The 26,205-nt window shown below is 40.5% G+C and overlaps 1 protein-coding gene across 13 annotated transcripts in view; it reads left to right on the forward strand.

Annotated features, from left to right (window-relative positions):
* The window catches only part of LOC132819922 (utrophin-like), a 751,240-nt gene extending 732,581 nt beyond the window's left edge, over nucleotides 1-18,659 (forward strand). For all 13 annotated transcript variants that reach the window (XM_060831897.1, XM_060831902.1, XM_060831903.1 and 10 more), the window contains 3 exons: nucleotides 1,393-1,479; nucleotides 10,413-10,435; nucleotides 14,574-18,659. In XM_060831897.1, the coding sequence (XP_060687880.1) occupies nucleotides 1,393-1,479; nucleotides 10,413-10,435; nucleotides 14,574-14,585 (122 nt within the window). In that variant the 3' untranslated portion in view covers nucleotides 14,586-18,659. The remainder of the gene's footprint in view (nucleotides 1-1,392; nucleotides 1,480-10,412; nucleotides 10,436-14,573) is intronic.
* The last annotated feature ends 7,546 nt before the right edge of the window (nucleotides 18,660-26,205 follow it).

Below are 26,205 nucleotides of genomic sequence, written 5' to 3' on the forward strand. Positions count from 1 at the left end.
ATGTTGCGGCTGTACAGGACATTGGTTAGGCCACTTTTGGAATGATGAGTGCAATTCTGGTCTCCTTATTATCGAAAAGATGTTGTGAAAGTTGAAAGGATTCAGAAAAGATTTACAAGGATGTTGCCAGAGTTGGAGGATTTGAACTACAGGGAGAGGCTGAATAGTTTAGGGCTGTTTTCCTTAGAACATCAGAGGCTGATGAGTGACTTTATAGAGGTTTATAAAATCATGAGAGGCATGGATAGGATAAACACACAATATCTTTTCCCTGGGGTGTGGGAGTCCAGAACTCAAGGGCATAGGTTTAGGATGAGGGGGGAAAGATATAAAAGGGACTTAAAGGGCAACTTTTTCACACAAAGCATGGTGCATATATGGAACGAGCTGCCAGAGGAAGTGGTGAGGCTGGTACAGTTAGAACATTTAAAAGGCATCGGGATGGGTATATGAATGGAAGGGTTCAGAGGGATATGGGCCAAGTGAAGCACTCCCCTCGTTTCAGGTCGCCGTACTGAAAATGTCCTCCTTATCCCATTTCTCTGTATTTATTAGTTAGCCAGTTCTCTATTCATGCTAATATATTACCATCACCATGCACTCTTTTCTTATTAAATAGCCTAAACTGTGATAATTTATCAAACACTTCTGAATACCAGATAAATTGCATCTACTGTTTCTGTTTTATCTATTTTGTGTTACCTTCTCAAAAAATTCAAGTAAATTTATCAGGCATAATTTCCCCTTCATGAACCCATGCTGACTCTGCTTCATCATATTATATATTTTTATTGCTCTGCTATGATATCCTTTATAATATTTTCCCCATGCCCTCCCCCCCTCCTTTTCCAATAAGGGTATTACATTGATGGCTTTCAATCCTTTGGGACTTTGCCATAAGCTCCACATCCTTGAAGACTGCTGCCAGTGCATCACTGTAACTATTTCCTGTAATATCCCAGAATGCATCCCATCAGGTCCAAGGGACTTACCAGACTTTAGTCACATTAGTATCCAAAAGATTAGGAACAGAATTTGGCCTATTGAGTCTGCTCCAACCTTTAATCATAGCTGATATGTTTCTCAACTCCATGCTCTGGGCTTCTCTCCTATAACCTTTGATTCCTTACTAATGAAGAGCCTATCTATCTCTGTCTAATTCATTTGTTTCAAAGCACTTTGCGACATCCTGAGGATGTGAAAGATACTATGCATTTGTTTTCTTTTATGAAAATGTTACAGGCATTATGTAATGTTACTCAAGATTGCAATGATATTAGTGACTGCACAGTCAGATGAGAGTGCTTTTCTCCATGAAATTAAGGGCAATCAGATTCATTTTTGTGTGATTTTCTTCTGATTTTTCTTGATTTGTCATTATCCTGTTTTTAGATGATTTATTGATTCCACCTGAGGACACAAGTACAGATCTCACTGATGTTATGGAGCAAATCAACAGTTCTTTCCCGGTTTGCAACTGTAAGTATTATGATGGCTGTGCTGTATTTATTACAGTGGATTTGTTTCTTTTTTACCAGTTTTCATATAGGGTTCAAAATTACTGCAAATGCTAAAATCCTCACAATTATGAACTGCTTTACATAGATTGACTGCATCAACTCTCAGAGAAAGGAAAGAAAGTTTAAGCCAAAATTTAAATCAGCCTTTGACCCATGACACATTTCAGTGAAGTTTTTAACTATGTTGTTTTTCCTAGGTGTAAGGTACCTGAACATAATTAAAGATAAATAAATTTGAAACATAACTTTGTATTATGTAATTGGAAGGATGAAAGCTAAAGTATCAAATTAATGGTTGCAAAATTGCTCCCCTGCTACTGAATTGTAAGCATGTTATATGATCACAGTTAGTAATGCCTTCAAATTAAGCATAAACCAAAGAATTGTGAATGCTGTAAATCAGAAACAAAAACAATAGTTGCTGGAAAAGCTCTGTGAAGAGAAATCAAAATAATGTTTTGAGTCCGGTGACCCTTCATCAGAATTGAGGAAGAGTCACCAGACTCAGAACATTAACTTTGATTTCTCTGCACAGATGCTGCCAGATTTGCTGAGCTTTTCTAGCAACTTGTGTTTTTGCTTTAAATTAAACATGTCAGGTCAGCTGTGCATTATCAATCAAAAATTCTTAGAGCACAGGTAGTATATGTCATGGAAACATTTAGTAGTGAGAAAAGCAGCAGTTCCTGCATACCACTCAGACCCTAAAGCTACCATAATTAGTAGTCGAGCCTTAATGATCTGCCACAAGTATATGTTGGAAGCTGTGCGAAAACCAGGTTGCAAGATGACTGAGTAGAAGCAATCCTCATATTTGGTAGATCTAAACAGATATTCTTCTATTTAGTAGATATGATAGACAAACATCTGAATTATAGAATCAGTTGCCCATTCCATTAAACTTTGTTTCGCTTTTAGTTTATAACCATGAAATTTAATTTGGTTATTATCTATTTCACTAATGCGATTTTTGTTTTTGTTCCCACTTTGATTTTCGCGATTATCTGCAGACAGGTGTCAGTAAAAGAGGTCAGTCTCTATTTTGTCAGTTTAGACATTTCAACAATTGCCTTGACAGCCTTTAATAGAATAGAATATCCTTTATTGTCACACATACTCACATACAGTGAAAAGTTTACAATGTTACCTCTCATGACACTATCTTAGATACAAAGTACCTGGGTACAAATCTTAGACACAAAAAGAAGGAAAAAGAAGAAAAGAAGTTGCATTACCTTAGTGATCTATAGTATAGGTTAAAAATAAGATATAGTTAAAACGATAAATAATACAGTCATAGAGTCATAGGGACGTACAACATGGAAACGTCTCTTTGGTCCAACCCGACCACGCAGACGAGATATCCTAAATTAATCTAGTCTCATTTGACTCCTATTCCTCTAAACCCTTCCTATTCATGTACCCATCCAGATGCTTTTTAAATGTTGTAATTGTACCAACCTCCACCATTTACTTTGGCAGCATATTCCATACATGCACCACCCTCTGCATGAAAACCTTGCCCCTTAGGTCCCTTTTAAATCTTGCCTCTCTCACCCTAAACCTATGGTTCTGGAATTCCCCACCCCAGAGAAAATTGTCTATTTACCATATCCAGGCACATCAAGATTTTATAAACCGCTATAAGGTTAACCCTCAGTTTCTGATGCTTCAGGGAAAATAACCCCAGCCTATTCAGCCTCTCCATATAGCTCAAACCTTCCAGCCCCTCAGTCTCCGATGTGCCAGGGAAAACAGCCCAGTCTATTTAGCCTCTCCCTATAGCTCAGATAAACAAATTACAAGTAAACATTACAGTAACTGGGGCTTCCACGAGGCCTGACAAGCCTCGCATGCCACTGACCGCCTATACCAGACCCCCAGTCCAACAATCATCCACACTCTGCTCCAGGCCTCCAGCCTGGTCCACTCTAGTTCTCACACTGCTCCAGGTCTCCAGCACATTCTGACTCAGAGCCACTTCCGGCCTCAAACCTGCTCTGCTCCAGCTCCCAGCCGCTCCATACTGCACCAAGCTTCCAGCCCACTCCACTCCGACTCTCAGCTACTCCGAGGCATGTTTTCTTAGCAGAAAAATCACTTTAAAATCTGAGAAAATAAAGGAAAGGAAGTAAAAGAGGGAAAGGCAGAAAAAAGCGTGCTGGGTTCTACTCAAAGATAATACATTGGAAATCAGAGCTGTTTAAGTCAAGAAAGACGTTGCAGATGGCTTTTCCTATTTTCAATGTGCCTTTTAACCTTCTCGCATTTAGTGATGAGATAGAATAAGGGAAAGAGGTAAAGTGCTTGTGACATGATGTGAAGATAACAGTCTCTTCCTCAATATAGGCAGAATGCAAAAGCTGGTCATGCATTTCAGGAAGTAAGGTTGAGGCTACGCTCCAATCTACATCAATAATGCTGAGATGTAAGTGGTTGAGTGCGTCAAGTTCCTAGGCTTGATGATCACCAGCAATCTGTTCAGGTCAATTCACATTGATGTGATGGTCAAGAAAGCACAACAATGCCTCTGTTTCCTCGGAGGCTAAGACATTTAGGGATAAAGACTGTATTCATTGTTATAGGTGCACCATAGAAAGATTCTGTCTGGTTGCATCACAGCTTGGTACGGCAACTGCTGTGCCCAGTTCACAAGAAACTACAGAGAGTTGTGAGCACAGCTCAGTCAATCATGCATGGCAATCTTCCATCCATTGACTCCATCTGTACTACTTGGTGCCTTGGAAAGGCAGCCAACATCATCAAAGACCCCTCCAGCCCGACTATAATCTCTTCCAACAGCTTTTCTGCTGTTATTAGACTCCTGAATTGACCTCTCAAATTTCAAATTTAATACTCACCTAACTCTTTGTGCACATTCCCTGCAACCATAGCATTGTATTCCTCACTTTGTTCTATTACTCTTATGCACTTTGTATGATATGATCTGCCTGTACTGAACACAACAAACCTTTTCACTGTACCTAGATCCATGTAACAATAATAAATCAAATCAAAGACTGTTATCATGAAATATATATTTTTTTCTTTACCTACATCCAATGCTAATGCCATGATCTTCAGTTTCAGTCCAATTCTCCTAAAACTTGCAACTGATCTTTCTCCTCTTGTCAGCTTTTCAAAATGCACTCATACTTTTTTGTACTAATCCTGAACTTCATATTCAGCTTAGACTTCTTTCCCAGTGGAATTATTTTTTTAAAGAAGAGCAAGTTGTTTTTATGCCTTTGAACTTGTAATCTACTATTTTGTCTTGCAGACTACCAAAGTGCACTTTTGTTCCTTGCTTGTTCCTTAAAATTGTCTTAATTCCTTCAATACAAATCTTTCCTAATCTTACAGTCAGAAACAGGGGAGGTTATAATGGGGAAGAAATTGCTCGCAGACCAATTAAATGCATACTTTGGTTCTTTGTTCATAAAGGAGGACATGAATAACATCCCAAAAGTGCTGGGAAACATGGTCTCATGAGAGGGAAGAACTGAATGACCTCAACATGAGTATGGAAATGGTGTTTGGGAAATTGATGGGATTAAAGGGTAATCAAACACCATAGCCTGATAATCTGTATTCCAGAGTAGTTAAAAGAAGTGGCTTGAGAAATAGTGGTTGCATTGGTGGTCATCTTTCAAAATTTAGTAGACTCTGGTTCAGTTCCTATGGATTGGAGGGTAGTTAATGTAACTCCATTATTTTAAAAGGAAAAGGAAGTAGAGAGAAATCAGGGGAATTATCAACTGGTTAGTCTGACATTGATAGTGGCAAAACTGCTAGAGTCCATTGTAAAAGATGTAATAGCCAAGCATTTGGAAAACAGTGACTGTATTAGACAGAGTCAAGTATGGATTTACAAAAGTATATTGTAGTTGAGAAAACTACTGCAATTTTTCAAGGATGTAATGAGTAGAGTTGATGAGGGAAGCAATGGCCTAGTTATTGCTGGACTGTTAATCCAAAGACCCATGTAATGTTGTGGAGGGCTTGGTTCAAATCTTCCCACAACAAATGCTGGTGTTTGAATTAAATGGAATAAAATCTGGAATTAAAGATCTGATGATGGCCATGAATGCATTGTCAATTGTTGGAAAAGCCCATTTGGATTGCTAATGTCATTTAGGGAAAGAAATTGCCATCCATACCTAGTCTATCATACATGTAACTCCAGACCCATAGCAATGTGGCTGAATCTTTCGTGCCCTCTGAGTAATGCCCTTGTTGTGACAATGAATTTAAAGAGAGGTTTACTTTAACCTTCAGAAGGTTCTCAATAAGGTGCCTCATAAGAACTTAGAATGTAAGATTAAAGCCCATGGGATTAGGGTAATGTCCTGAAATGACTAGGGAACTGTTTGGCAGACAGAAAATAAAGAGTAGACATAAATGGATCTTGTTCCAAGTGGTAGGCAGTGACTAGTAGGGTACCACAGGGATTAGTGCTTGATCCCTAGCTATTCATAATATATATTCATGATTTAAGTGAGTGTAATATCTACAGATTTGAAGATGATACAAAGCTGAGTGGGAGGGTGAGCTGTGAGGAGAATTCAGAGATGCTGCTGTGTGATTTGGACAAGTTGGGTAAGTGGTCAAATGCATTACAGATACCAATAATTAACAGGTTATCAAAACTTTGGCAGTAAAAACAAGATGGCAGATTATTATCTGAGCAGTGATAGATTGGAAAAGGGGAAGATGGAGTGAGACCTGGGTATCTTTGAAAAGCATTTGTTGAAAATAAGCATGCTGGTGCAGCAGGCAATGAAGAAGGCAAATGGTATGTTGGCTTTCTTCATGAGAGGTTTCGAGTACAATAGCAGGGATGTCTTGCTGCAGTTGTACAAAGCCTTGCTGAGGTCACACCTGGAGTATTCTTTGCAGTTTTTTTCTCCTTGTCTGAGGAGAGACTTTCTGACTATGAAGAGAGTGCAATGAAGGTTTACTGGACTGATTCCTGGGATGCAGAATTGATGTAAACAGACTGTACCATTTAGGACTATAGTCACTGAAGTTTAGAAGAATGAAGGGGAATCTCAGAAACCGATAAAATTCTATCATAATGAATAAATGCAGGAAAGATGTTACTGATGATCAGGGAGTCCAGAATGGAGGGTGACAGTCTAAGGATACAGGGTAGACCATTTAGGGCTGAGATGAGAAATTTCTTCGCCCAGAGAGTGGTGAGCTGAAAAATATTGAGTATTTTCAGCAAGGAGTTAAATATGTTTCAGATAGAGTTAACTGAGATGAACTGCATGGATGGATTAGAAGAAATGACAATAAACAAAGAGTGGCACGCACTTAAGGAGGTAATTGATGACTCAGCAAAAATACAAGCCACCAAGAAAGAAAGATTCTCAGAGAGAGATAAATCAACCATGGATAACCAAGGAAGTTAAGGAGACTATTAGTTGAAAGAAAAAGCATATGTGGAGGCCAAAATCAGCAATGGCCCTGAAGACTGGGATACATTCAGAATCCAGCAAAGCAAGACAATGAGAGAAAATAAGCAATTGGGTGAACTAGTGAATAATGTAAAAAAAAAATGCATAGAGAAGTCAACATGAACATAGGCCCCTTAGAAAATGAATCTGGGAAGACAGTTTTGGGAAACAAGTAAATGGTAGAGGAGTTATTTTCCATCAGTCCTTACAGTGGAAGAAACTTCAAAAATCTCATTAATATTGAAGAATACATGGGAGGACTTAAGTACTGTCACTAAAAAAGTAGCCTTAGACAAACTAATGGGGCTAAAGACAGACAAATCCCCTGATAGCTTTGTTTCTTAGGATCCTAACAGCAATAACTACAGAAATAATGAATGTGTTTGTTGTAATTTTACAAAGATTGTTGGATTCTGAAGAAACAACAAGATTGAAAAACTGCTAATGTGATAATTCCATTAGGAAGGGAAGTAAAAAGTGGGTAACTATAGTCTGAACAGCCTAACATATATTGTTGGAAAAGTATTCAATTCAGTTATTAAGAAAGTAATTGCAGAACATTTGGAAAATCATAATCTAATCAAGCATAGTCAGCATGAAAGGGAAATTGCATCTGACTAATTTATTAGAGTTTCTTGAGTGAGTCTGAACCAAAGTGGATAGATGGGAACCAGTAGCTATGTTGTATTTGAATTTCCAGAAAGTGTTCAACAAGGTACCTCACAAAAGGTTAAGATTAAAGCCCACAATGTTGGAGATAGTATAAAGGCACAGATAAGAAATGGGCTCATTGACAGGAAACAATGAGTGGGAAAAATGAGTTATTTTTCAGGTTGGTGACCCATGACCAGTGGAGTTCCACAGGGTTCAGTGCTGGCCCAACAATTGTTTACAATATATATCAATGATTTGGAGGAAGGAAGTGAACATACTGTAGCCAAATTTGCAGACGATATAAAAATAGGTGGAAAGGCAGATACAAATACTTTACAGAGAGATATTGATAGGTTAAGTAAATGGGCAAAATGTTGACAAATGGAATATCATGTGGGAAATTGTGAAGTTGTTCATTTGGAAGGGAGGGAGAATGAAAGAACAATATTATTTAAATGGAAAGACACTATAGGAAACTGCAGCACAAAGGGACTTGGAAGCATTTGTGCAGGAAAAGCAGAAAGCTAGCATGTAATTTGGAAGGCTCATGTTGGTCTTTATTTCAAAGGGGTTGGAGTATAAGAGTTGGGAAGTCTTACTACAACCGTACAAGGTCTGGGGAGACCACATCTGGAGTACTGAGGGTGGTTATGTCCCTTATTTAAGAAAATATATTGTTTCATTGGAGGAAGTTCAGAGAATGTTCACTAGAATGACCCCTGATTTGATTTGATTTGTTATTATCACATGGACACGAAAGTTTTGTTTTCCATGCAGTACAGGTAGATCATACCATACAAAGTGCATGCCGGTAATACAACAGAATAAGGAATACAATTTTACAGCTACACAGAAGGTGCACAAAGTGCCAGATCAACATTAAATTAAAAAGTTGAGAAGTTAATTTGAAAGTCCAGCAACAGCAAGGAAGAAACTGTTCTTGAATCTGTTGGTTCATGTGTTTAAGTGCTTGTATCTTTGCCTAACTGAAGCGGTTGAAAGAGATTATAACTGGTGTGGGAGGGGTCTTTGATGATGCTGGCTGCCTTCCCGAAGCAACAGGAAGTGTAGATGGAGTCAATAGATGGAAGTTGGCCTGTATGATGGACTGGGCTGTGCTCATAATTCATTGTAGTTTCTTAATGAACTGGGCACAGCAGTTGCCATACCAAGCTGGATAATGTGCTTTCCGTGGTGTTTTTGTAACACTTGTAAGAGTCTTCACAGAAATGCTAAATTTCCTTAGCCTCTTGAGGAAACAGACATTGTTGTGCTTTCTTGACTGTTGCATCAACTTAGGTGGACCAGGACAGATTATTGGTGATCTTCACTCCTAGAAACCTGACACTGTTGACTTTCTCCACCTCAACATCATTGAAGTAGACAGATGTGTCCCCTCCAGCTTGGTTCCTGAAGTCAATAACCAGCTTCTTGTTTTGCTGATATTGAGAGAGAGATGATTATCTTTACACCATGGACCAAGCACTTTATCTCTTTTCTTTTGGCCATACGTTCATGAGTGTGTAAGGAGTTGGTAAAAGGCTGAGAACACAGCCTTGTGGAGCAGTGGTGTTGAGGAATATTGTGGAGAATGTGTTGTTGCCCATTCTCACCAATTTCGGTTTGTGGGTCAGAAAGTTGAGCATCCAGTTGCAGAGGGTGGAGCAGAGACTTGGATCTTGGAGTTTCGCGATTAGTTTAGTTGGAATTGGAGTGTTGAAGATAGAGCTGTAGTAGATAAGTAGGAGCCTGACATAGGTAACCTTGTTATCCAGATATTCCAGAGATGACTGAGAGGTAGCCTGTGCCGTGGACCTGTCGTGATGGCAGGGGATCAAGGCAGACTGAGAGGCTAGAGTTTATATGAGCTATAACTCTCTTCTGGAAGCACTTCATAATTATGGAGGTCTGAGCCACTGGGCAGTAGGCATTGAGGCATGCTGCGTGAGTTTTCTTTGGTACCAGAATGATGGTGGTCTTCTTGAAAGCAGGTGAGGACTTTGGGTCGTAGTAAGAAGCAGGTGGAAGCTTCAGATCATAGTATGGAAGGATTGACTTATGAACAAAGGTTAAACAGGTTGGAACTCTACTCATTAAGGTTTAGAAAAATAAGAGGTGATCTCATTGAGACATGTGGAATTCTTAAAGGGGCTTGACAGGATAAATGCTGGGAGGATGTTTTGGGAGAATGAGTCTAGAACCAGAGAGCATAGTCCCAAAATAAAAGGCCACCAATTTAAGAGATGAGGAATTTCTTCTCTGAGGGTTGAGAGTCTTTGGAACTCCTTGCCACAGAGTGCTGTGAGGGCAAGGTCCTTGTGTACATTTAAGCCAGAGAAATTATTGATCAGTCTAGGAATCAAGGGTTATGTAGAAAGGGCACGAAAGTCAATGTGAGGAATGTCAGATCAGCCATGAACCTGTTAAACGGCAGAGCAAGCTTGAGGAGCTGAGTAACCTACTCCAGTTCCTATTTCTTACGGTTTTTTGGTCTTTTGTGCTGTAACAACTTCAGAAGAGATTGCTCCTAAATCCACTTCCTGCAGCATGAGGTGAACTATGTAATCTTCAAATCAATGGTAATGTTTTGAATCAAATCAAGCATGGCTATTCCATTGCTCCCCTTTGATTCATAATCAGAAGATGTTCAGGTGAGTTGCAGTTTTTTGAAATTAGGTTTTTAGAAGAGAACTTTATGGTGATGCACTCTCTCACTTTGTAGTTGAAACTATTTTTATTAATGCATATATTTTTCTTTCCTCCCTCATAATTTCAGCAAATTTTGTGACAAGGCAACAGGTAAGAGTTATTGCATGTGCTACATGTATGAAATTAGATTTCTTATGTGGGGTTGAAAGCGAGTAGGAAAGATGAGTAAAAGGTGGTGGTTCAGTGGTAATATAAATGGACTAGAAATTCAGAGATGTAGGCTGATGTTCTGAGGACGTGGGTTCGAATGGTGAAATTTGAATTCAGTTAAAATCTGAAATCAAAAGCTAGATTATTGGCACTCATGTAACGACCGTCAATTATTGTAAAAGCCTATCTAGTTTACTGAAGTCCTTTATGGAAAGAAATCTGCCATCCTTACTGATTATGTCATTGTTGACTGTTAACTGCCTGTGAAATAGCTTAGCAACCACTCGATTGAATCAAACTGCTACAAAGTTGAAAGAAAGAAACAAAATCAGATAGACCACATGGCACTGGAAGTGACAACAGCAAAACCAGCCCTGTTAATCCTGCAAAGTCCCCCTTACCACCATCTGGGAGCTCAGACCAAAATTGGGTGAGTTGTTTTGCAGAATAGACAAACAATCGTCATATTCACCGAATCATACCCTACAATGATCCAGACACCACCATCACCATCCCCCGACAGACAGACTTGCTCATGTGGTGATAAAGTATATGATCGGGCAACAGTTGGGCCTAGGAGGCCTCAACATTGACTGCAGACCCTCTGAAATCTTATTATACCAGATCAAACATTAGCGGGGTAACAAGAAGTGAAATTGCTGGGGAAAAACTCAGCAAGTCTGGCAGCATCAATGGAAAGAAAGCAATATTAGTATTTTGGGTGCAGTGAGCCTTTAGAACTGACAGCCACAATACGGAATTGCTCATGCATGCAATAGAAAGGATTGAGCAATCACAAATCAACAGATCAGATCTAAACTTTGCAGACCCACTGCATCCCAGTGTGAACCATGGTGGACAATTAAATAACCAAAACGAAATGGAAGCTGCACAAATATTATCATCCTCAACAGTTGGGAAACCCCAACACATTAGTGCAAAAGGTAATCTTTAGCCAACAATCTTTAGCCAAGTAGATGGCCCATCTTGGGCTTCTCTGGAGGTGCCTAGCATCAAAGATGCCAGTCTTCAGCCAATTCAGTTCACTCCACGTGATATTAAGAAATGATTGGAGGTACTGAATGCTGCATAGGCTTTGGGCCCTGACACCATTCTGACAATACTACTGAAACCTTTTTTTTGAGAACTTGCTGTACCCCTAGAAAGCTGCTGCAACACCTCTGCAACACTGGCATCTACTCGGCAAGCATTGTTATAGACCTGACCAAACCCCGTCAACATATGTTAAGAAGGTAGACTAGACCCTAACTTTTTCTTATTTTCAAGGTAAATGTAAGGTGTTGTGTTCCAGATGCAATTCGATTCACCAAGCTATTCAGCGTTAAGCCAAACACACTTTATTCAAGCACAATAGGTAAAATACAACAAAACAAAAAAATAAGAATTGGCTTAACTAATTAACTGTTCCAGTTGAGTAACATCCCATAAACACACCCTTGGGAAAAGACATATTCAGAAAACAGATCGTCTCACGTACATGAGAGTGTAGCCGGGAGTACTGCAGTAACAGACCCAGCAATAACTGCTACTGAAAAATTAAAACAAACTAAAAATCCTGACTCTGTGAGAGCTTGATCACACCCATTCAGACTGCATCTATTGTTCCAACATTTTTAAAAAGCCCTTAAGCTATTTACTTTGAATTTTGAACAGACACCTCAGTACCCCATCTTAAAACCTGTCTTTAAAAAAATGATAAAATAACCTCTTAAAGCCACAATATCATCCCTGCATATCAAATTCAATTTCAAACAAGCCAATTACCACCCCACCAGTAGACTTGATCATCAGGAAAATGATGGAAGAGTCAGTAACAGTTCTATCCACCAGCATTTCTTTCAAAGGCCAGGGTTCCTGACCTCTACAGTCATGAGTCAAGCATTGACAAAAGAACTGAATTTTAGGAGTGATGTGAAAATGACTACCCTTGACTATGTATTGACGTCAAGGAGCCCTATCAAACTTGGAGTTAGTGGGAATCTAGAGGAAAACTCACAGCTCTTTGAAGTCACACATAACACACAGGAAGGTTGTTGGAGATCATTCATCTCAGTCCTGAAACATCTCTGTAGGAGTTCCTCAGGGTAGTTTCTTAACCCCAACCACCTTCAATTGCTTCATTAATGACCTTCTGTCCATCATAAGGTCAGAAGTGGCAATGCTCACTGATGATTGCACAATGTTCAGTACCATTTCTAACTCTTCAGATACTAAAACAGTCTATGTCCAAATGCAGCAAGTGCTGGACAATATCCAGGATTGGACTGAAAAGTAAATAGTAACACTTTTGTTGATGAGTGCCAAACAAAGACCATCACCCCTTCATATTCAATGGTGTTATGTGACTGAATCTGCCTATTCAACATCTGTTGGTTACCAGAAACTGAGCTGAAGCAGCCATACAAATACAGTGGCCACAAGGATAGGCCAGAAACTAGGAAATGCTTGGTCAATAGCTAACCTCTTATCATGCCTTTGGCTGTCCGTCATCTGTTAAACACAAGTCAGAAGTATGCTTGAATATTCCCCACTGACCTGCTTTAACATCACTCAAGAAACTTGTCATCAACCACAGCAAAGCAGCCAAATTAGTTTGCACTGAACCTGGTACTTCTAGCATTCACTCGTTCCAACACTGATGCTTAGTAGTAGCAATGTGACTATCCACAAAGTGAACTGCAAAACTTCACCAAGGCTTCACCATCAGCAGCTCTCGAGCCTGCAACCTCTACTACCCAGAGAGTTGGAAACACAACCATCACGAAGTTGTCCTTCAACCTGACTTGGAATTGTACTGATATTCCTTCACTTTTACGAGGTGAAATTCTGGATAGCCTTTCTAACAGCAGTGTTGATGTCCCAACAGCCCATGTTCTGCAGTAGTTTCAGAAGGCAGCTTTCCACCAACCACTTTGTCCAGGGTAATTAGGGATAGCAACACATACTAGCCCAGCTAGGAACATTCATGTTCCATGGACAAAGAAAAAGGAAAGATTTTGTTGTTTGCCTAATTTAATCGAGGCCATTGAAGTAGGGTTCTGTCACAGTTGGAAGGAGCAAATTCAGCCCATGTCAGCAAATAGTTATTACGTGGCATCATCCAAGGCCAGGAATGAACCATTTTTATTTATCATTTTCTCTCTTGTTTTTCCTCCCTCCCTCCCTCATACCTTTCCAGATTATGAACCACAATATTAGAGAAATTGAGCATGGAGGGAGTGGGTGGCAATCTGAAACACTAATATTCTTTATCATGTGAACAATGTCATAATGTCTCCTTATTTGGATGAATGTTTTTGATCTCCTGAGTTTCTAAAACTTCTCAAACTTCATTACTTGCCCAGATGGAATTTGAATTCATAATCTCTGCTTTACTACTCCAACACTAAAATGACCATACTGCACAATTTTTTTTCATAGATTGCTAACCTGGTCTAACTGCCATTATTGTTTAGAAAAAACACATGGGTTCTTAACTGTTGTATATGCTGCTATGCTGAATGCCACTCCTTCCATCTAAGGGGTGGCACAGTGGTTAATATTGCTACCTTACATTGCCAGGGATCCGGATTTGAAATGTTCATTTCCCAAATCTATTCAAATTCGTCTAAACCAGTTCAAATCCCGACAACGAGTCCCCAGATTGTGGAGTATGCACATTCTCCCTTTGTCTGTGTCAGTTTAATCAGGGTGCTCCGGTTTCCTCCCACAATTCAAAGATGTGCAGGTTAGGTGAATTGGCCTTGCTAAATTGCCCAGTGTTCAGGGATGTGTAGGTTAGGTGCATTAGTCAGAGGTAAATATAGGATAATAGGGTAGGGGAATGGTTTTGAGTGGGATATTCTTCGAAAGATTGGTGTGCAGTTGTTGGGCTGAAGGGCCTGCTACCACCCTGGAGGGATTCTGTATAGGGATTCTATGATTCTAAACAAAACATGTCAGATACTTTAAGAAGTTCCTGTTTGAGGTGTCTTTAATCCCGACTGTATCTCCATGTTTGGTTCTTGTGTCTGATCAGGAGCTAGCATAATCAAATGTTTTGTTTTACGTCCAACAGGTCATGATGTAATAATATGTTTCATGCAAAAATCACAAACATTGAGACAACTGCTTCCTATAATGACCAACAGCAGCTGAGAATCATAAGGAAATTCATTAGGACCTTCAAAGAATAATCAATTCCACTAAACTGTCTCAGTGAAGGAGTTTATCTCTGGAGACTCAACAACTCGTAGTTTTAACTATTGTGTCTCCCTCTTTGCTTCTTTTACTATGCAAATGTAAAATAACAAAGTATAAAATGTTGAACTCTGAAAAATGCACCATTATATGTAAAAATAAACAGCAGCATTTAGGGAGGGGGGGTCTTTTCTTTCACTCTGGTATGAGAGAATTGTGATGGGAATGTGTGTTTATTTTAGTGTGTTTTTTTTAAAACGGACTACTCTCTCAGATGCCACCCTCTCGGAAAACAGAGCCTTCCAGGTGTGGTTCTGAATTTTGGCTGTTTGCCTACAACCTTGGTTCATTTTGAAATACTGCCATAGTCTTGCAAAAATGATAGGGAGATTTATTTTTCTTCTATAGTGTGATTTGCTGTGCCCAAACAAATTGTACAAATAGGGTGAAAATTTTAATGCATTCAAACAATATAAAGCCATGACCAATTTTCTACCTCATACCCTCCTTTCTTCAAAAATGGATCTTCCATCATATATTCCCTGGCAGACAAAGCCCTTATTTTCATTAAATTAAATAGCATAAGGGGCCAAATTATTTGATCAGCAGTGAGTCGGTGGCATCATAACATTTTAATAAATCAATGAGCATCAGCCTAAGTTGATACAGATTCATTAACAAGCCGCCATCAAACAACCCCCCCACCCCCTCCACCACCAAATGTTGTGATTTGTGGCCAATAGGCAGGCTGCACCACTACACCATAAATTGTCTCATCTTATTTAGTTCTGTCATTGATTGACATTACATTTTAACCTGTAATATGCATTACCTTCTGGGTATACAGATTATATCTTAAATCCTGATCACGCCTGATATCACTACATATGTCACTCAAAATAAAGTTTGTTTATACAACATTGCAACAGAAGGTACTTTGTGCTTTTTCCTGCAACTCCTAAAATGAAAAAAATTGTTTTGTACCATTTATAATTTTCTCTTGTGGATAAAGGTGAGCCATATTGCTGTTTTCAAAGTAAACTCTCTCTTATCACCATCCTCTATATCCAAATGATTGGCTCTCCCTGAATTCCATGTGATCTAACCTTGCTGACCAGTCTACCATGTGGCATCTCGTTGAACGCCTTGCTGAAGGCCATGTAGCTGAAAATGTGTTGCTGGAAAAGCGCAGCAGATCAGGCAGCATCCAAGGCGCGGGAGAATCGACATTTCGGGCATGAGTCCTTCTTCAGGAAGCCATGTAGACAACAATTCACTGCTCTGCCTTCATCAAGTCATTTCTTTAAAAAACTCGTTAGTAAGACATAATTTCCTACTCACAAAGCCATGTTAACTATACCTAATCAGTCCTTGTCTTTCCAGATACATGTCGCTCAGAATCCTCTCCAACAACCTCCGGCTCGCCAGTTTATTATTCCCTGGCTTTTGCTTACCACCTTCCTTTCATAATAGCACCACATTAACCACCCTCCAGTCTTCCAGCACCTCAACCATGGCTATTGATGATACAAATATCTCGGCAAGAGGCCCAGCAATCACCTCCCTAGATTCCCACAAAGTTCTGGAATACACCTGATCAGGTCCCAGTAATTCATCCACCTTAAGATGTCCAGCACCTGTCCCCCTGTAAATGAACACTTTTCAAGATATTTCTGTTTATTTCTCCAAGTTTACCAGCTTTCATATCCTTCTCTAAAGTAATACTAACGCGAAAAGCTCATTTAGTATTTCATCCACCTCCTGTTTTTCAGACATAAACAGCCTTTAAGGGACCCTATTCTTTTGCCGTTAATGTATTTATAGAATCTCTTTGCATTGTCCTTAACCCTATTTGTCAAAGCTATCTCATGTCCCTTTTTGCCTTCCTGATTTTCCTCATGAGAATGCTCCTTCTGCCCTGAGACTCCTTGAAGGATTCACTCAATCCCAGCTGTTTATACCTGTCATGTGCTTCATTTTCTTAACCAGAGCCTCATTCTCTAGTCATCCAGCATTCCCCACACTACCAGCCTTGCCCTTTACACTAATAGAAAAATACCGCACCTGGACTATTTTTGAAGGCCTCCCACTTTCCAACCACCCTTTCCCTGTGAATAGCCCCAAAGTGCTCCCCCACTGACACCTTCGTCACTTGTCCTGCCATATTGCTAAGTCAGGTTTTGCTCCATCTTTAGTAGGTTCATCCACATGCTGAATAAGAAAATGTTCTTGTAACGATAGTTTATTGAAGCAATAAAATTTTTGCAAAACACAAATACACATAAGCATGCAGCAAACAGGAAAAGAAAGCTATGAACATCTTTAAAAAATTCATTAATTCAGTGAATAAGTTTTAATAGACCAATGTCCCGACAAGGTCCTCCAAGTTGGCTACTCTGGTAGAATTCCTTTTTGTAGGTCAGATGAAGTTATGTGCAGTTACAGGCATAGCAATATGATTCTGGAAAACTGGGATTTTCAGAAATCTCAGGAATCAGCCTAGTGAAGCTGTTTTGAACTTCCTCCAATTTGTACGTCCTTTCTTAAATAGGAAAACCAAAATTTTAAACCGTTCTCCTCGTGCATTCAGCACTCTGTACAATTGTATCACAATTTCCCTATTTTTAAACTCCAAACCCCAAGCAGCAAATGGCAAAATTCCATTTGCCTTGTTAATTATATGAATCACCCGGATGCTAACATTTTGTTTAATCTACAAAAATACCCATATCTCTCTGTATTGCATTTTTAAAGTCTGTTACCCATTCAATTAATAGTATGCCTTTGAATTTTCCGACCACAGTGCATGGCCTCCCATTCCTACAGATTAAATCTATCTGCCAAGCTTTTGCCAATTCACGCAACCTATCCATATCTTTGTGTCTTCATCATAACAGCATGGTGGCTCAGTGGTTCGTACTGCTGCCAAACAGTGCCAGGGACCTGGGTTTGATTCCAGCCTTAGCTGACTGTGTGGAATTTGCACATTCTCACCATGTCTGCATGGGTTTCCTCCGGGTGCTCCGGTTTCTTCCCACAATCCAAATATATGCAGGTTAGGTGAATTGGCCACGTTAAATTGCCTATAGTGTTCAGGATTGTGTAGATTAGGTTCATTAATCGGGGTAAATGTGAAGTAATAGGGGAGGGGAATGGGTCTAGGTGGGTTACTCTTCAGCGGATAGGTGTGGACTTGTTGGGCCAAATGGCCTGTTTCCACACTGAAGAGATTCATGATGATAACATGCCCTCTCATCTATTTTTGTATCGTCAACAAATTGGATGCATTACACACTGTCTCTTTCTCCTCCAAGTCAATAATATAGATGATAAATTAGGATTATGTCCTCGTCCTTTACTCGTTACATCTTTCCAACTTGAAAATGACCAATTAATAATACCGCACTCAGTTTGTGTATTAACTGATTTTTTTTCATTCAATGCTAATACATCACCCCAAATACTGTCAGATCTTATTTTGTGCATATTGGTACCTAACATTAAATTTGGATCATGGTCAGGGACAAGAGGTGTGACTGCAAGCAAGTCAGATATCAGGATCCAGAATTTAACTTTTGAGGAGCTCGACCTTCATTTAAAATCTGAGATGTGAAGTAATTTCTTCTCCCAGAGGGTTGTGACTTCTGGAATTTAGAGACATCACTGAAAATATTTAAAGAGATTTCTGAAATATGGAGTTGAGGTCTATAATGAGCTAGCGTGAAAGAGAAATGGAGCAAATCAACTGATCTTGTTGAATGTTATGGCATGCTTGAGGGGCCGAGTGACCGACTCCTGCGTGTATTTCTTTTGTTCTTATGATCTTTGGATTTAATAGTTTACTTAATTTCTTCTGTTAACCATGAGTGGCCACATTTTCCATTGTGATTTACTGCCCAAAATGTATGTATAACTTTAAATGCAAACAGTTTTCCTTAAATATTAAATATTGCCTATTCACTGACTAGCATTTTAATGAAGCTACCAAATGTATTCAAGCCAACACACCTATTTAATTTTGTTAGATTCAAGATTCTAATTTCAGATTGTACTAATACATTCTCTATTCTAATCATGCTTTCATTACTTTTTCCTGAAGGAACTCTCATAACTAGATTATTAATTAACCCCTTTTCATTGCACAAAACTAAATCGAGGATAGCCTGTACTGTATTTTGTTCCTGAATGTTCTGGTCTAAAGTAAAATACCTTATACACAATCTAGGATTCATCTGCCACATTATTATTTCTAATCTGGTTTATCCAGTCTGTATGTTGATTAAATCATTTATGATTGCTATAGGACCTTAGTGCATGCATCTCTAATTTCCTGTTTAATATTGTGTCCTACCTCACCATTAATCTTTGGAGTTCTACAGCCAATTCCTACTCTATTTTCCACCCTTGATGATTCTTAGCTCCAACCAGAGTGATTCTACATCTCGATTTCCTGTACCAGTATGCTTTTTCACTATTCTATTGACATTGTCTTTCACAAACAATGTCATCACACCTCCTTTTCTGTTTTGGCTGTCTGTGCTGAAGATTGAATATTCTCATTCAGCATTGGTGACCCTGTAAACATGTCTCCGTAAACACAAAAATGTTGTACCTGTTTACAACTATTTGCACATTATTTCATTGACATTACTGTGAATGCTGTGTAAACTTGGATATGTGTCTTAAAAGTTGTCTTTTTGATATTTTTATGCATTCATTTTTGTAGTAGAACCTAATTTGCTGGTAACTCTTTTATTTGCATTCTGTTTCTCTATCTTTCATTTCCATCTTTGTCTCTCCTATATTTCTACCTGCCCGGGTTCTGATTCCTTAACATTTCATCTAGTTTGAAGCCACTATCACAATACTAGCAAATTTCCGCATGAGGATATTTGTTTTGATCGTGCAGGGGTACAACACATCCAGCTTATACAGATTCTGTGATTGTTACATTTGAGGCCCTACTTATTAATTTATTTCCTAGTTCCATACATTCTTCCGGCAGGACCCCATCCGTCTTTTTTGTCTGTCACTGGGACTAACATTTACCACAACCTCTGTCATTTCTGTTTCCCCCTTCAGAATGTCATACAACTACTCAGTGACATCAGTGACCCTGGCACCAGGGAGGCAACAACTACCCTGGAGTCACCCTTACAGTAAAATCCCCCATCACTAATACCTTCATTTTTCTCTTCCCCACTAAAAAAAGGAAAGCATGGCATTCCACCTGGAACTCTATCAATAAACACATTGACTTGGATCCCATTTACCACCCTGAGAAAAAGAACAGGAAATGGCACCACCACAGGAAATGACGTCACCAGCTCAAGGAAACCTAAACATATAAATAGAAAGTGGGCCATGAAAGTGCTTCATCTGGAGGCTCACTGATGATGATGATGACCTAGAATGGTGACGAAATGTCTGAAAATGAACCTTCCAGCTCAATGAGCAAGGCTGCATACAGAACCTCAACCTGAGCTCCAAATCGTCTCAAAACTTGACAATCTCATTGCCATTATGGAGATTTTTTTTATGTGAAGATCAAAACTGAGAAAGTAACATTCAGGGATATTTGACCTTTCAGAAAGCCAGGAGGGGAGGAAAAGATGGTGAGTAGCATGAAATAGGACAATCTAAGCTCAGATGGTGTTGAATCATGACTCAGATGGTGATGAGTCCATTTGGATAAAGGGAAAGAAGACATTGCTAGGGAATAATGAACATAACCCCAAATAGCAGCTGTACTGGAGGAATAATTAAAAGTATATAAAAAAGGAATAATAATGGATTGCTTTAATCTTCATATTGGTTAGGTTAATCAAATTGGAAAGGGTAGCTGCAATAATTAATTCATAGAGTGCACTCGGGACTATTTCTGGAGCGATATGTCATGGAACCAACCAGGGAGCAGGTGATTTTGCATCCATTAATGAGGCAGGTTTAATAAATGACCTCAGAGTAAGATATCCCCCTGGAAGTAATGATTAGAACATGTTGCAATTATACCTGCCTCCACCACTTCCTCTGGCAGCTCATTCCATACATGTACCACTCTCTGTGTGAAAAAGTTGCCCCATAGGTCTCTTTTACATCTTTCCCCTCTCACCCTAAACCTATGCCCTCTAGTTCTGGACTCCCTGATCCCAGTGAAATGACTTTGCATATTTACACTATCCATGCCCCTCATAATTTTGTAAACATCTATAAGGTCACCCCGCAGCCTCTGACATTCCAGGGAAAACAGCCCCAACCTGTTAAGCTTCTCCCTATAGATCAAACCCTCCAACCCTGGCAACATCCTTGTAAATCTTTTCTGAACCCTTTCAAGTTTCACGACATCTTTCCGATAGGCAGGAGACCAGAATTGCACGCAATATTCCAACAGTGGCCTAACCAATGTCCTATATAGCCACAACATGACTTCCCAACTCCAGTACTCAATACTCTGACCAATAAAGGAAAGCATTTGAAACGTCTTCTTCACTATCCTATCTACCTGTGACTCCACTTTCAAGGAGCTATGAACCTGCACTTCAAGGTCTCCTTGTTCTGCGACACTCCCTAGGACCTTACCATTAAGTGTATAAGTCCTGCTAAGATTTGCTTTCCCAAAATGCAGCACCTCACATTTATCTGAATTAAAGTCCATCTGCCACTTCTCAGCCCATTGGCCCAACTGGTCAAGATCCTCTTGTTACCCTCTTGCTCCTTATCTACAAATAAAATGCTTTTGGGTGTTCCTTAACCCTGTTTGTTAAAGATATTTCATGAATCCTTTTGCCCCTCTTAATTCCTCATTTCAGATTGGACCTGCTTTCCCGAGATTCTTCCAAAGCTTTGTCTGTTTTCAGTCGCCTAGATATTATGCATGCTTCCTTTGTCTTCTTCGCTCGTCCTACAATTTCACCTGTCATCCATAGTACCCTTGTTATTTCTTTTGTGATCCTAAAGTGCATGCCATCAGGGCCAGGGGACATATTTGCCTTTCGTCCCATTAGTTTGTCTGATACTATTTCTCCAGTGATTCCTCTTCATATTCTTGGTTATTGGTCACTTTTATATTACTTGCTAGTTTGTCCTCATAGTTTATTTTTTCTTTGATCTTTTTAGTCGTCCACAGGGAAAACTAACCATTTGGATACAGAACTAGCTCGAAGGTAGAAGACAGAGGATGGTGGTGGAGGCTTGTTTTTCAGACTGGAGGCCTGTGACCGGTGGAGTGCCACAACGATTGGTGCTGGGTCCACTACTTTTCATCATTTATATAAATGATTTGGACGTGAACATAGGAGGTATAGTTAGTAAGTTTGCAGATGACACAAAATTGGAGGCGTATTGGACAGCGAAGAAAGTTACCTCGGATTACAACGGAATCTTGATCAGATAGGCCAGTAAGCTGAGGAGTGGCTGATAGAGTTTAATTTAGATAAATACAAGGTGTTGCAGTTTGGAAAAGCAAATCTTAGTAGGACTTATACAGCAAGTTTTGAGCAGGACCTATACACTTAATGGTAAGGTTCTAGGGATTGTTGCTGAACAAAGAGACCTTGGTGTGCAGGTTCATAGCTCCTTGAAAGTAGAATTGCATAGTAAAATCGATAGAATAGTGAAAAAGGCATTTGGTATGCTTCCTTGATTGGTGTGTATTGAGTATAGGAATTGGGAGGTCATGTTGTGGCTGGACAGAACGTTGGTTTTGGAATATTGCATGCAATTCTGGTCGTCTTCCTATCAGAAGGATGTTGGAAAACTTGAAAGGGTTCAGAAAAGATTGACGAGGATGTTGCCAAGGTTGGAGGATTTGAGCAATAGGGAGAGGCTGATTAGACTGGGACTGTTTTCCCTGGGCTGTCGGAGGCTGAGAGGTGACCTTGTAGAGGTTTATAAAATCATGAGGGACATGAATAAGATAAATAGACAAGGTATTTTCTCTGGTGTGGGAGAATCCAGAACTAGAGGGCATAGCTTTAGGGTCAGAGGAGAAAGATATAAAAGGGACCTTTTTCATGCAGAGGATGGTGCATGTGTGGAATGAGCTGCCAGAGGAAGTGGTGGAGGCTGGTACAATTGCAACATTTAAGAGGCATTTGGATGGTATATGAATAGGAAGGGTTTGGAGGGATATGGACCGGGTGCTGGCAGGTGGGAATAGATTGGGTTGGGATATCTGGTCGGCATGCACGGGTTGGACCGAAGAGTCTGTTTCCATGCTGTACATCTCTATGACTCTATGAGAGGAAGGATTGGCCCACTCAAAGACAAAGGAAGTAAGTTGTGCATGGAGTCAGAGAAAATGGGTGAGATTCTTAATGAGTACTTTGTATCAGTATTCACTGCGGTGAGGCACATGACGGATGTTGAGTTTAGGAATAGAGGTTTGATTACTCCCGGTCAAGTCGGCATAAGGAGGGAGGAAGTGTTGGATATTCTAAAAGGCAATAAGGTGGACAGGTCCCCAGGTTCAGATGGGATCAATCCCAGGTTACTGAGGGAATTGAGAGAGGAAAGAGCTAGGGCCTTAACAGATATCTTTGCAGCATCCTTGAACACTGGTGAGGTCCCAGAGGACTGAAGAATTGCTTATATTGTCCAGTTGTTTAAGAAGGTTAGCAGGAATGATCCAGGTAATTTTAAACTACAGCCTGCCAGTGGTATGGAAGATGCTGGAGAAGATATTGAGGGATAGAATCTATTTACATTTGGAAGAAAATGGGCTTATCAGTGACAAGCAACATGGATTTGTGCAGGGAAGGTCACGTCTTACCAACTTAATAGAATTCTTTGAGAAGTGACAAAGTTAATTGATGAGGAAAGGGCTGTAGATGTCATAAATATGGACTTCAGTAAGTTGGGGTGCTGGAAAAGCGCAGACCATCAGGCAGCATCTAATGAGCAGTAGAATTGACTTTTCGAGCATAAGCTCTTCACCAGGAGAGCATATTCTCAAACCATCAACTCTCCTGCTCCTCCAATGCTGCTTGACTGTGCTTTTCCAGCACCACACTTTTTGACTCTGATCCCCAGCATCTGCAGTCCTCACTTTCTCCGACTTCAGTAAGGCGTTTGATAAGGTTCCCCATGTAGACTGATGGAGAAAGTGAGGGTCCAGGTGTACTAGCTGGATGGATAGAGAACTGGCTGGGCAACAAGAGACAGAGAGTAATAGTGGAAGGGAGTTTCTCAAAATGGAGACCTGTGACCAGTGATGTTCCACAGGGATCTGTGCTGGGACCACTATTGTTTGTGACCTGGAGGAAGGTATAGGTGGTCTGATTATCAAGTTTGCAGATGTCACTAAGATTGCTGGAATAGCAGATAGTGTAGGGGACTGTCAGAGAATGCAACAGAATATATAGATAGATTGGAGAGTTGGGCAGAGAAATGGCAGAGTTCAATCTGAGCAATGTGAGGTGATGCGTTTTCGAGGATCTAATTCTAGAGCAAACTACACAGTGAATAGAAAACCCCTGGGGAAAATTGATGTACAGAGAGATCTAAGTGTTCGGGTCGATTGTTCCCTGAAGGTGGCATCACAGCTTGAAAGAGTCGTTGAGAAATCGAATGGCATGCTTTCCTTCATCAGACGGGGTATTGAGTACAAGGGTTGGCAGGTCATGTTACTGTTGTATAGGATTTTGGTTCGGCCACATTTGGACTACTGCGTACAGTTCTGGTTGGCACATTACCAAAAGGATGTGGATGCTTTGGAGAAGGGTGCAGAGGAGTTTCACCAGGATGTTGTCTGGTATGGAGGATGCTAGCTATGAAGAAAAGATTTTTTTCATTAGAAAGACCAAGGTTGAGGGGGGACCTGATTGAGATCTACAAAATCATGAGAGGTGTAGACAGGGTAAATAGCAAGAAGCTTTTTCAGAGAGTGGGGGACTTAATTACTAGGGGTCACAAGTTCAAGGTGAGAGGAGAAAGGTTTAAGGGAGATATGCATAGAAAGTTCTTTAGACAAAGGGTAGAGGGTGCCTCAAACACATCACCAGTGGAGGTCATAGAGGCGGGCACGATCGCGTTATTTAAGATGTATCTCAACAGATACCTGGGAGTAGAGGGATACAATCCTTAGAAAGTAGACAACACATTTAGGTAGAGGATCTGGATCGGCGCAGGCTTGGAGGTTCTTGTGCTGTAATTCTCTTTGTAACTACAGAGGTCACGAATGCATCATTAATGGTGGATACATTAACCACTAGCAAAGGCAAAATTTAAGGTGGAACTTTGAGTTTGGGTTCATAATAAGTTTAGAAAAGCAATTAGGATTAGTTGAATGATGAGTATTATATGCATATATGTTACAGATGGGGATAGATTTTCTGCCACTATTGAAAGAACCTGCAAGAAAAACACATGTGCTTTGCATTAATTAGGCTGTGTCACTGTTAATGATAAAGTTAGGGGTAGGGGGAAGGCTAGGGTTAGGGTTAGGGTTAATGTTCGGTTTAATGAGATAGGGTTAGGGTTAGGGCTAGGGCTAGAACTGCAATAGGGTTAGGGGTATCTGCAATAGGGTTCAGGTTAGGGTTAGGGATATCTGCGATAGGGTTATCTGCCGCAGGGTTAGGCATAGGGGTGGTGAGATAGGGTTAAAATTAGGGCTAGGGCAAAGGTTAGAGTGCGATTGGGTTACGGTTAGGGTTGGGATTAAGGTTATGATTGGTGGGTTACCTGCAATAGGGTAAGGGTTTGTCTCTTGCGATAGAGTTAGATTGTTGGGGGAGATCAAAAGGGAGGGTTAAGATCAAGGATAAGGTTAGCGTTAGTGTCAGGGCTGGGGTTAGGTTAGGCTTAGGATTTGGATTAGGGTTAGGGATTGGGTTAGGGTTAGGGTTACCTGTGATAGGGTTAGGGTTAGCAATGGGGTAATGGTCAGGGTCATGGTTAGGGTTACGGTTAGGGCGAGAGTTTGGATTACCTGCGGGAGGGTTAGGATCAGGGATAAGGTTAGGGTCAGAGTCAGGGTTAGGGATAGGGTGAGGGCTAGGATTGGGTTAGCGTTAGGGTTAGGGTGTTAGAGTTAGGGTTACGGGGTCTCACTTGCGACAGGGTTGGGATTAGTGTTAGGGTTGTAGGGTTATGGTTCGGGTCAGGGTTAGGGATCGGGTGAGGGTAGCGCTAGGGTTAAGTTAGGGCTAGGATTGGGGTGAGGGTTTGTGGAGTGTGAGGATTAGGGGAGGGTGAGGGCTAGGGTTGGGTTAGAATTAGGGTTAGGGATTAGGGTCAGGGTCAGGTTCTGGGTTAGGACTAGGGTTAGGGAGGGAGGGATAGAGTTAGGCTCAGGGTTAGGGTTGGGATAGGGTTAGGGTGAGGGTTAGGGTTAGGTGAGGTCATCTGCGATAGGGTTAAGGTTGGGGTGGGGTTGGGGTGAGGGTTGGGTTGGGGTGAGGGTTGGGTTGGGGTTAGGGTGGGGGTTGGGGTTAGGGTGGGGGTTGGGATGGTGTTGGGGTAGGGGTTGGGGTGAGGGTGGGAGTGGGGGTGGGGGTTGGGTTAGGGTT

The sequence above is a fragment of the Hemiscyllium ocellatum genome, chromosome 10 (genome assembly GCF_020745735.1).
Source record: "Hemiscyllium ocellatum isolate sHemOce1 chromosome 10, sHemOce1.pat.X.cur, whole genome shotgun sequence".
Lineage (NCBI taxonomy): Eukaryota > Metazoa > Chordata > Chondrichthyes > Orectolobiformes > Hemiscylliidae > Hemiscyllium > Hemiscyllium ocellatum.